Source organism: Meles meles, chromosome 3, assembly GCF_922984935.1.
Source record: "Meles meles chromosome 3, mMelMel3.1 paternal haplotype, whole genome shotgun sequence".
Classification (NCBI taxonomy): domain Eukaryota; kingdom Metazoa; phylum Chordata; class Mammalia; order Carnivora; family Mustelidae; genus Meles; species Meles meles.
Genome location: NC_060068.1, coordinates 78,101,211 through 78,113,360, shown reverse-complemented (window position 1 = coordinate 78,113,360; position 12,150 = coordinate 78,101,211). Strand labels below are relative to the sequence as shown.

At 38.1% G+C, this 12,150-nt stretch overlaps 1 protein-coding gene across 1 annotated transcript in view; it reads left to right on the top strand.

Annotated features, from left to right (window-relative positions):
* Positions 1-12,150, top strand: part of CMYA5 (cardiomyopathy associated 5) — an 88,987-nt gene that overhangs the window by 52,806 nt on the left and 24,031 nt on the right. Inside the window, exons 7-9 of the mRNA XM_046000149.1 lie at positions 2,962-3,080; positions 8,788-8,937; positions 11,471-11,617. Of these exons, the coding sequence (XP_045856105.1) occupies positions 2,962-3,080; positions 8,788-8,937; positions 11,471-11,617 (416 nt within the window). The remainder of the gene's footprint in view (positions 1-2,961; positions 3,081-8,787; positions 8,938-11,470; positions 11,618-12,150) is intronic.

Below are 12,150 nucleotides of genomic sequence, written 5' to 3'. Positions count from 1 at the left end.
TTTTTTTTTTAATTTTTTAAAAATTATACATTTCTCTAAGTATTAATGATTTGTATTTTCATTTAAAAAATATATTGATTCATAGTGCCATTTCATATATACTGGACAGTGTAGATAGATGCATTATTTGCTTATTTGTGCTTCATCTACTCATGGAACGTACTGATTGATTGGCAGGAAAATTTGGTGAACAAAAAATTGCACATGCTTGTCCCTTAAGAAATACTGCAGTACTTTTTTTTCTCCACCTTAGAGTATTAACTGCTAATATGAATTGTCATTCGTTTAATTCTAAATACCATTTCTTTGGTTTCATGTTTGAACTTGTTCATCCGTGTGTCATTTTACTTCATTATTATTTCATTGTCCATCTGACAATGAATTAATCTCTGCTAAAGCTGCATGCGACCTCAAGGAGAGTACCCTTGGGATAACCATTATTTTCTGTGAAGAAAAAAGACAACAAAATTTGGGATTTGGGATTTAATGAAAGCCCTGTTAGACAAGGGCACACACACACACACACACACACACACACACACACACACCCCACACGCAAACACACGGTGAAGCTTGATTGTTTCAACAAAAAGAAGACTTTTGTGTCCTTTTAGAAGACAACTTCTACCGCACAGTCTCAATGTTACTGGTGTTCCTTTCCATGAGAAGTGCTTATTATCTAGTTGTTGTTTTTTTTTTTTTACCTTGTTTCTTTTTTTCCCCCTTCATATGATATCTCTAAAGGCAGTGCTTGTCTATTTAATGATTTTTCTCAACACCGAAAATGCTTAAATTAAGGAATGCTGTCAAGCGTATTTAGACTCAATATTTGCATATTTTGAAAAACACATTTGCTTAGAAAATGCTGGTCTGTTAAGAAGGTCCATTTTTTTCTCTCTCCGGTTTGCTTTTTTGTGTTATAATAATGAAAAAGAAGGAGAATACCAATCATTGTAGGACCTGCTTTTAAAAAGATTTCACTTGCCCTTTCATATACTGATGTTGAAATTGAATAGGTCAATGTGTACGGGAAAACTCAAACATTTTTATTGGTGGTATCTACAACCAGAACTTTTGTGTTTCAGAAAGTCTCCCGTCTAGTCAGTGATGAGTGTTGACTGGGCTTAGTATATATACTAGTCAGCATTGTTCATTAATTTGGAACCTGTCATCTCCGGCCTATGGACCCCCAAAGCCTTTGTTTAGGCCCTTGGTGTCTTCCCTCAACCAGAGCTCCCAAGCCACCTCATTATGCCTCTGGTCTGCATATTTGCTTTGATCCTTTCTCCCACTCCTGCCGGCATATTCTTACTTCTGTGGCTCTCTTTGCCTTACAAGATAAAATGGAAACTCTTGGTGAATATGAAAGCTCTTCACAAACCTCCTTTCCATTTGTTCTCTGTCTCCATTCACTGGTTCTCAAGGCACTGGTGGGCCCCTTGGGCCCTCAGATGTGACACACCCTTTCACAGCTCCGTGCCTTTATTCAAACCATTCTTCGGTTTGCAACACCCTTCCTCCCTTTCCTGCCTCAGGAACTCCTACTCATTCTTGAAGACAAAGCCCCAGTGTCACCTCTCTTGGAAGCCACTAAGCGACCCATCTCTCCCAAATCAGATGATTGTAAAGTTTATTATTCCTAACACTAGTAAGTATAGTGGATACTCCTTGAATATTTCAGTTACATTTTATAATCTTCTCTCCTCACACTGATGAAAACATTTTACCACACCTGAGAGCCTGATATTCTCACCCAAGTGAAATCATCCTCTCCTCATTAAAAATTCATTAAATGCCTGCTGTGTGCCAAGTAACACAGTACAATACGGTGGTGAACAAAACAAAGTCCTCTCCTGCCTGAGATTATATTCTGGTGAAGTAGAAAGACAAAAACAAATAGGTTGTGATAAGTTTGAGGAAGCAAAATTTAACCGAAGTAAGGGTCTTAGGGACACATAGTGCTGTGTGAGTAGTGTATTCAGGGCTGGCCTCTCTGAGGAGCTGACATTTGAACAGAGATCGAGGTTAAGTGAGGAAGGAACCATACAATATTTAGGAGAAAAAGTTCCAACAGACAGTGCAGGCTTGGAGGTGGATCTGTGCCACCCAAACCAAAAAGTCCAGGCTAATGAAGCTGATGGAATTCCTCAAAGCTTCCTTAATTGCTGGAATAATTCTTGTCCTCTGTGAGCCAGGTGCCCAGAGGAGAGCTCCTAACCAAATTTTAGGTCCCTTGTGCTAAAGTGAAATGCTTCTGCAATCTCTCCTTCCCTTTTTCCTCTAAGTCAACCTGTTTGTTTTGCTTTGTTTTGTTTCAAAATCCAGTTTGCACCTGGATAAAAATGCTAAGAGTTAGCCTCCCTCCTAAAAGGGTCATGAGTATATAAAAGCTGTGGATTTATAAACTGTGGTTTGTTTAGTCTTTCAAGAATTTAGAGATTTCATCCTCCTTCACTGCTGTATCCCCAATACCCAGTGCAGTGCCTGGCACATAGTAGGTGAACATAGTTTTTGAAAGATTAAGTAACAAGGAGTGTAGTTGGGAGGGTTAAGAAAAGCAAGGACATCAAAGAGTGTGTGAATTTCCCGACGGGCTTGCAACCTTTATATCCTTCAGGACATAAAGAAAAAAATAGTCGTTAAAATATAGTAAATTTCAAGACTAACTTTACAGATGCAAAATTGAGACTGTGTAGTTTGATGGTGTCTATTCAGATCTCAGAATAGAGACATGGAATTTCTTTTATTAACCCATTACATGAAAGAATCCTAAAAATAAATAGATTTTAGACTTATCTTTCTAGACTTCAAAACAGTTTAACTCCTGTTTGGCTACAGTGCCTCACAAAACCCACCACCACCACCACTAACAATAACCACCTCATTTTAAGCAAATGTTTTTAGCTTTCCTTCTGTATGTTAATAATTTCTTGAATTACATAGAAATGTTTTCCCCCATAGGTTGCTTTCTGCAATGGAGAGCACTGCTTCTTTAGAGAAAATGCCTGCTGCGTTTTCACTTTTTGAACATTATGATGACAGCTCAGCAAGAAGTGACCAGATGTTAAAACAAGTGGCTGGTAGGAATTTTAAATATTAATTACCTTGATGAAATTTAGCAGTGTTTCCTTGTTCATTTTGTATAAGTTTTTAAATTAAAGTATAGTTGACAATGTTATATTAGTTTCAGACATACAGCATAATAATTATAAAATTCTGTACAGTAAAGCTGTGCTCACCAGGGTAAGTGTAGTTACTATCGTCACCCTATAACGTTATTACAGCGTTAGTGGCTCTATTCCCTATGCTGTACTTCTCATTTGGGTGACTTACTGATTTTATAACTGGAAGTCTGTACCTCTTAATCCCCTTCACCTATTTCACCCATTCCTCAAGTCCCCTCCCCTCTAGCAACCACCAATTTGTTCTCTGTATTTATGATTCTGTTTCTGTTTTTCTTTGCTTGTTCGTTTGTTCTGTTTCTTAGATTCCACACGTATGTGAAATTGTATGGTATTTGTCTTTTTCTAACTTATTTCACTTAGCATATTACCTCCCAATTCCATCCATGTCCTTGCAGATGGAAAGATTTTGTTCTTTTTTTATGGCTGGGTATCCAGTGGTGGAATTCCTGGATTGTATGGTATTTCCGGTTTTGATTTTTTGAGGAAACTCCATACTGTTTTCCACAGTGGCTGCACCTGCTTACACTCCCACCAGCAGTGCCCACCAATATCCACAATCTCTACATTCTTCCAATATATTTTTTGTTTTGTTTTGTTTTTTCCCTTTTTTATACTAGCCATCCTGACAGGTGTAAGGTGATATCTTGTTCTGGTTTTGATTTGCATCAGTGATGTTGAGCATCTTTTCATATGTCTGTTGGCCATCTGGATGTCTTCTTTGGAAAAACTATTCATATCCTCTGCTCATTTTTTAGCTGAATGATTTGTGGGTTTTGGTGTTGATTTGTGTAAGTTCTTTATAAGTTTTGGATATTGACCCCTTAGATACATTATTTGCAAATATCTTCTCCCATTCTGTAGATTGCCTTTCTGTTTGGTTGCTTGTTTCCTTCATGGGACAAAGGCTTTTTATTTGGGTATAATCCCAATAGTTTATTTTTGCTTTTATTTCCCTTGTAAAGTTTTTGTATGTAAGGAGATATAACTGGGAAAAAAAAAAAAAAAAACCCTTCTTAGTTGTAAAAATTAGAAGCCAGATTCCAAATCAAAGCACGAGACCAGCATACCATTTCTGTTATAATCTGCATTTCCATCTGAAGCTCTGTGACTGTCCTGGGATACCGAGGAGTTAGGAGGAAGCAGCAATGGAACCAAAGGGTCTCATCTTTTTTTGTTTTCTCTTTGTAAAAAAGCATTTCCCTCTCTGTCTTCTAGAGATTATTTGCTTCTCACCAGCAGTCAGTTATAGAAGGAAAAATAAATCAAATATTTTCATATGTCTTGAACAGGTTTTTCCTTATGAGTGGTTTTTCTCTCTCCAGATGAGTCCCCCCCCCCCTCCCCTTTCCCCCATACTAAACAGATTAGCTTAGAGAACTAACAGCTCAGCATCACACTCTGTGGCCAGGAGCCTCCTACTCAGCTGTCAGAAGCATCCTGCCGACTCTTCAAAATAGTTTTTAATGTGCTATTTTAACAAACACGACAATGAAGCTTATTTAGATTTCTCAAAGCTGCTATGTTTCAGTGAAGTTATCAAGTTTCACTTACTGTAAAATGTACTCTGCTATCTTTCTCCGAAAATGCTATTTCCAAACCACCTGAGAGACAACTGCTATTTTTACATTGACAATTAATTTTCACTCCTGTAAGAAGAATTCTAGTTTGGTAAAAGGCTTTTCAGGGGTCACCTACCAACCTTAGAGAAAGTGAGAAATTCAGTCATTTATCGTAAGAGATTTTTCTCTATAAATGTGTCAAAACCAAAGGGTGTCTTTTGTAACGTCTTTAAGAGGCATTTAAATTGAGAGGTGATTGGAAACTAAGAAATTCTGATGAACAGAGTAGGTTGTTTGCTTTTAAGGGATTTGTTATATGCTGTTGTTCATTTAGAAGGATATGCTTTTGAATATCGGACAGGCAAAATGAGAGGACATTCCATATATTTGAGAGGCCACAAGGTTAAATCATCACCAATGTTAACGATTCATTCAGAAATAGGGCGCCTGGGACTCCTGGGAGTTCCGAGCTGTTTATGGGGAGACTGATTTTTGTGAGGCAAACACCACACATGGTATGGCTGCCTCATGGAATCAGAGCCCAGGGCGCTGATTTGCTGTTAAATACTTTTTGTTTATTTTTGACCAGTAAACCCTCTCAGATATAAAATCCTCCCCAGGTACATGAAAAGTTAATCTGACCACTGCCAACACTAATCAGAAATTCTAAGGAAAGGCTGTGACTTTTCTACTGAGCCCCTAGCAACTATTCCACACTCGTGTGATTATTATTACTCATTTATTTTTACTCGTTAATTTTACTCATTTATTATTATTTTTATTACTTGTTATTATTCCCATTTGATAGGTGAGGAAACAGAGGGAACAGAAAAATGTCTCGTATATTGCCCTAGATATACTGCTACTTGCGGGTGTGGGGGGTGGGGTAGGGAGCAGTTCTGCTTCAGGGTCTCTGCACTTGAACCCCTGCCCCACCACAGACGGGCAGAGTGCATTGCTGGGAAAGGACGGATAACCAGAGATTAGTAACATCCAAGGCTTCCTTGACTTTGGCTCCTATGGATTTGGTTTTGATATATATGTATTTTTTGAAATTGTGGTAAAATACACATTAACGTAAAACTTACATCTTAACCGCTTTGAGGTGTACAATGTGGTATTAAGTGTATTCACATTCTCAGACAACCGTCACCAGTATCCATCTCTCAAATTCTTTTCATCCTAAGAAACTGAAACTCTGTACCTGTTGAGCAATGTCTCCCCAACCCCTGGCTCCCCAGCCTCTGGCGACCACCATTGTACTTCCTGTCTCTGTGAATTTAACTACTCTCAGTCCCTCCTATAAGTGGAGTCATACGGTATTTGTCTTAGTGTCACGTCCTCAAGGTTCATCCATGTTGTGACACATGTCACAACGGCCTTCCTTTTCTTTTCTGCACCACTCCCCCCACCGCCTTTCAAGGCTGAATAATGTCTTATTGTATGTCTATACTGCATTTTGCTGATTTGTTCGCCTATTGATGTCTACTTGGGTTGCTTCTACGTTTTGGCTATTGTGAATCATGCTGCTCTCCTGGGAACACAGCTAGATGGAGTGGGGATCTATCTGGCCACACAAGTCCTAAAGTCCAAGTTGATCTGATGCTTAACTGAGCGTGACAGTTCTTTATGGACGGACTCCTTCAGGTAGAGGGACTCCGTGGTATGATTTCTCTGCCCAATTCCTTAGCCTCCCAGAAAGAAGCCTTCAAATCCTGTTTTGTGAGGTTTTTGTTTGTTTGTTTGTTTGTTTTGGTTTTTGGGGGCATTACTCCTTTGCAAGTTTATTCCTATAGAACTGTAAACAGAGTTGCTAACATATGAAATCTGACTCCCTGATATTCTGCCACACAGGAACTACAAATCTAACCATTATTGTTGGATTGCATCTATGGAATATTCTTAATCTCTTTTTAATTTTAGAATGCTTTGTAAAGTGAAAGTGTTTCCTGTTTTTGAAAAGAGATGTTTTAACTGTAATAATTTTGGGGGAAGGAGCACATGAGGTACAAAATCACTCCTAGCCCACATGCTTTGCTTAATTCCCTACACCACCTCCTTCTTAAAATTTGGTGATTTAGGGGGGAGTCCATATCACTTTTTAAGTTTGTTGAGCTACCTGAGAGAGAGAGAGAGAGACAGAGCTTTTTGGAAACATGTTGCCGTTTTTAAAAGCAGATATAGCTCAATGTAAAATTCACAGGAAAAAAGAAAGGGAGATTTTCGTCATTCATGCCTCAGGGAGTTTGGCACTGTTTCAAAGATGATTGACAATAGTTGAAGTATTCTGCCTGGCTCTTCAGTAAACCTGGGCAGCATGAAAATTCACTGAACTGCATTTGTCTGGATGGAATCCTTTAGAATGTGACACTGATTTCCTGCAGGGAAGACAAACAGGAAAGTCAAAGACAGTGTGAGGGTCTCTGAACCCTTATCATTTGTTGGGGAGGTGCTCTGATAGGCAGGCTCCTGAGGTTATCAAGCAGCCTGCTCAGCATGTCTTACCTTGGTAGTCCCTCTGTGATTTACCAGACCATGGATCCGCAGTTCATCTCCCATCTTCATGGACTTCCCTCCATTTTCTGTGCTCTTGCCAAGGGTGATTTGCCTTTTGAAACTTTAGCACTGGTTATATGTCAGACAATCTGCTAAGCACTAAATGTACATATGCTGCTTACAACAAATGTGTTAGGAAATGGTATTATTGTTGTTGTTGTTGTTGTTGTTTTCCCATTTCAAAGATGGGGAAAACAAGGCTGAGCTAACACAGCTATTAAGTGGGAGATCTGGCATTTGACCTCAAGCTGTTGTCTCTGCTTTGAAGCCCATGAATTGACTACCCTCTTATCCTGCTCCTCACTTTTCATAACTCTGTATTTCCTCAGCTCTTATCTCTTTTTTGAATCTTTGCAATTTGCCTCCTTTTGTTCCATTCTTTTGACCCATTTCTTATTTTTTCTTTTCTTTTCTTTTCTTTTTTTTTATCTTCTTGTTGAACTAACCTTTGCTTTCTTTTCCTTTGGTGTTGACTTTTCATAAAGTAATCTCATAAAATTTGGCCCATAGCATTTCAGTAAGTTTACCTCTCAGGAAATGTTGATTGGAAAAAATAATCACAAAAACAAATGTAAAAGCATGATATCTTTTCAACTATAGGAATAACCTTTTCCTCTAATTTGTAAATTTAATATTCAGTGCTTCATTGAAAATATTCAATGCTTTTGTATCTTAAAAATGTGGGAAGAGAGTTGCGTAGGAGCTTGATTTATGGCATTGTACATACTATTAATGTTCAATATGCATAATGCAAACTTTAAAAATCTCTTTGAAAACACTTGAGGATACTGTCCAAATTTAAAATTCAGAAAAATAGAGTTCTATCAGACATCTAAACCTTACCTTTGCCTGAGTTAATAGGGTACTTTTTCTCCATGTAGTTTTTATATTTTGTTTATTTTTTTTTTTTAAAGCTTCGTTGGTAGAGTCATGTTAGAAAGAGAAAATGGGATAGTAATTTCACAAAGGATCTTTTGATATTTTATTCACACCAGTCTTTTTTCAGCTTTGATGATGCAGCAACTGGTTCCAAAACGGCTTTATTTGTCTCTGTTCTGAATATAGACTCTATTTATGTAGAAGGAAACAACAGTGGTTATGTAGCAAAGCAACTCAGGTTTTCATTTTGAAGGAAAATCAAATCATTTGATGCATCCTCTCACCTGCATAAGTTTATTATTCTGAATATCGGACTACCGAAGAGTATTACCAAGTGATCACAGTTTGGGGGTCTATGTTTATTTCTCCGTGTCAATAAGCATGCCTATACAAATGCATGAAAAGCACACTCTAATGTCACAGTGGTTGCATCCAGAGAATGTGCTTGGGTGGGTGTTGTTGAGAACAAGGGAGCCCTTCCATTTTTACTCCATGTATTTCTGTATTGTTTGATGTTTTCTCAACATACATAAGTGACTTCTGCAAAATGAAAATGAATCAATGAGTAAAAACAACGTTGGTGGTAATAAATCTTGCTTTTATTCCAGTTCCCCAGCCTCCTAGATTAGAACCTCAGGAACCCAATTCTGCCACCAGCACCACAATTGCAGTTTATTGGAGCATGAACAAGGAAGATGTCATTGACTCATTCCAGGTGTACTGCATGGAGGAGCCCCAGGATGACCAAGAAGTAAACGGTAGGATTGCTAACACAGATACAGATACAGGTGTCCATTTCTTCACCTTAATAGGAAGGATTTAAAGGTACCCCTTTTGTGACTCATTCCACAAAGCACTTACAGCCACATATACAAACCACAACAAGAAACCAACGACCATATAAGCAAACATAAAACAGCTAAGCAAAAACTGGAAATCCGAATTAAGGAAAAGAAAATGCAGAAACATCACAATGGTCAACATGAATATTGTAACTGAGTTTCAGATTTGGCTTTGAGCTCTCAGGATAGCAGGAGCAACTAAGAGAGTCTCATTTTCAGAAAAGTGGTAACATACCAGCCCTTCAGGGAAAACAAGTCTCAATCAGTACTTGAGTCTAAAAGAAAGTATAATATGTATCAATTTGCAGAGGAGAAATGAGCTGTATACAGGACATAAATGAGTTGTATGCAGAAGAATGAGCTGCAACAAAGGATTATTACGTCCAAAATAATTGTAACGCAAATGCAGTATTGATGTCATGGTTGGCGGCTTCTCAGATCCACCTTGATAAAAGCTGCAAACAAACCATAAAGGTTTGTTTAGGGTTCACAGATCTCAAGATGTGGGCGGTGAGTAGTCTCCTTGCATCTCCAGTTAGTACGCAGATAGAAGTGAAAGTGATTAGCAGGGTGAGGATATGACACATATGTAGTTGAGCTTCTGTAAATATCTCTCTGTTCAGTAGGACTTCTAATAAGACCTAGAAGCCAAACACTTTGAGTTTGTACTTCTTGATGAATCAGAGCTGGCACGCTGGCATTTTTCTGTTGCTTGTTGAAGATAGACCGACATATTTTGGAACCCTGATGAGCATGTGACAAGATGGACATGCCATTATGAAACTCAGGAGCCCAATTTGTCATGAGGAACAAATTATAATATAGTTCGCTGTTACCAAGATTTACGTCTTTTGAGATGTCAGGTGATACTTACTTAAATTAGGAACAAGTTTTAAAAAAAAAAAAGCAACCATAGGCATAAAGTTGGCTAAGTTTGCCTGTTAAGGACTGCTTATATTCCTGGCAATGTGACCATGTATCTGTCACAGCAGAGCAAGGTGAATGTCATTATCCCCATTTGCAAATAAGAAAACTGATGGGAGGTTAAGCAGTTTGCCCAAGGCCACACAACTTCCACGTTACAGGGGTAGGATTCAAGCATGAACCTTCAAGACTCCAAAGCTTATGTTTTGGTTTGCTTGTTTCTGTGTTTGTTTTGTGATAGCACACTTCCTCCTCGATATCCAGCTGTCATGTCCTGGAGCTTTGTGGCTCTCCAAGACTCCTCTTAACAGCAACTTATTTCCTGGAGTGCTTTTCTTTTTTTGTAAGCGCATCAGCTCCTCCCCACCCCTATCCCCCAAACACTTAACGTGTCCTAGGTCTCATTCATTCGACACCTTGACGTCTCGCTGTGTGTGGGGTCTCCCCCAACACAGGTCCTGTGCGTCGTTCAAAGAAGTGCTGAGGCAGCAGGACTCTGCTGAAGACGGCAACCACAGTTTCTAGGATGGTGGGCGGGGGGATGTTTTTCAGTGTACAAGTCCATATGAGATTCTCTAAACCAAACTTTCCATCTAGAAAGTATAGCTCACTGGGCTGGAAAGTTGCAATTAAAGAAACTGAGTTGAAGAGCTCCTAAATTTCCTTTAAAAGAAAATGATCTGGGCTTCTTAACTGGAGGAGTTTTGAAGATGTGACTTTCAAGAGAAATAAGGGAAGAAAACTAAAATGATTGAAGGCTAATTTAAAAAAGAAAATAATTCTTTGTAAAGAAGAAAAAGTTTCAGTATGAATGATCAGACTGGTCCCAAAGGGCAGGTGTTCATACTGGTATCGAGTAAGAAGGCCACTAAAATAGTGAAAATAAAATAATGTAAGAAATTTTAGGAAATGTCTTGATTGAACAAGTTACTTTTTAGAATAATTTATGACTTATCAAAGTTATTCAAGTATTTCTGTAAATCATGGAGCTCTCTAGTTGAAAAGATTCTGGAATTTGTGAGAAGGAACCAGGATTTGAAACTTTGAAAATCATACTGAGCACTAAAATTGTTTACTAATTTGGAAACGTGTTTTATAACATCATAAATTTAGAAAAAATGGAGTTGTCCATATTTTATTACATACTCTCCTGAAATATTGGCATTGCTTCTTAAGAATGTTTGAGAATGTACTATAGAGAATTAAACTAACATAAACTATGCAATTTTAGTGTTTACTATTGAAATAAGTTATTTTAATTGCGGCAGATGAAGCTTAGAATGTTACTAATACACTATTATTTTCTGGTAAGTGTTCACAAGTAATAATACATCACTCTAAATATCTCTTTTTACCATGCCGTTGCTTTCTTATGAATTCTAAAGTGAGAGCTATCACAAAAGTTATCTGTAAGTTTATCAGTTTGAATTTTCCACTGAAAAGAACTGAGCGATTCTTTCAATAGCTATAATTTTCAATTTACTTTGGAAGACACCCAAGACTTTCTAATTGTGTTTTATGCTAGACTTGGTAGAAGAATACAGGTTGACAGTGAAAGAAAGCTACTGCATTTTTGAAGATCTGGAACCTGACCGATGTTATCAAGTGTGGGTCATGGCCGTGAACTTCACTGGATGTAGTCTGCCCAGCGAAAGGGCAATTTTTAGAACAGGTAAAGAGATGTTAAGGGGGTTTTGGGAGGCAATATTCAATTCTTCGCACACTACTAAGATCTGATAAGCATTCATTAAGCACCTATTGTATGCTGGATGTTGTACAGTGCTGAGTATACAGTGATGAATAAAACTGGGTTCCTACATTCTAGAAGATTGCAGTCAAGTGGGAGAAATAAAAAAAACAAAACCAAACAGAAGATCACTAAAAAATTGTGGTAAGGACCATGATCTAGTTATTTACAAGTTGTTATGAGAACACTCCACAGGGATACCTGAGTGAGCCTGAGGCAGAGGCAAAATCTGGAATGGCTCCTTAGCATTGAAGCCTGAATAGAATCCCTTAAAGGATCAAGAATCCTTTAAAGGATTAAAGGTTAAAGGAGTGTATGCCTTTTGAAGAAGATATATAAGCAGAAGCATCAAGGTAAGAAATAGTAGAGAGGGTGCAGGGCACTACAAGAAGGTTGGTATTACTTCTTTGACTTGAAAACAAGAAGAGGAAAGACATGAGGTAAGAAAGGCTAGTGTT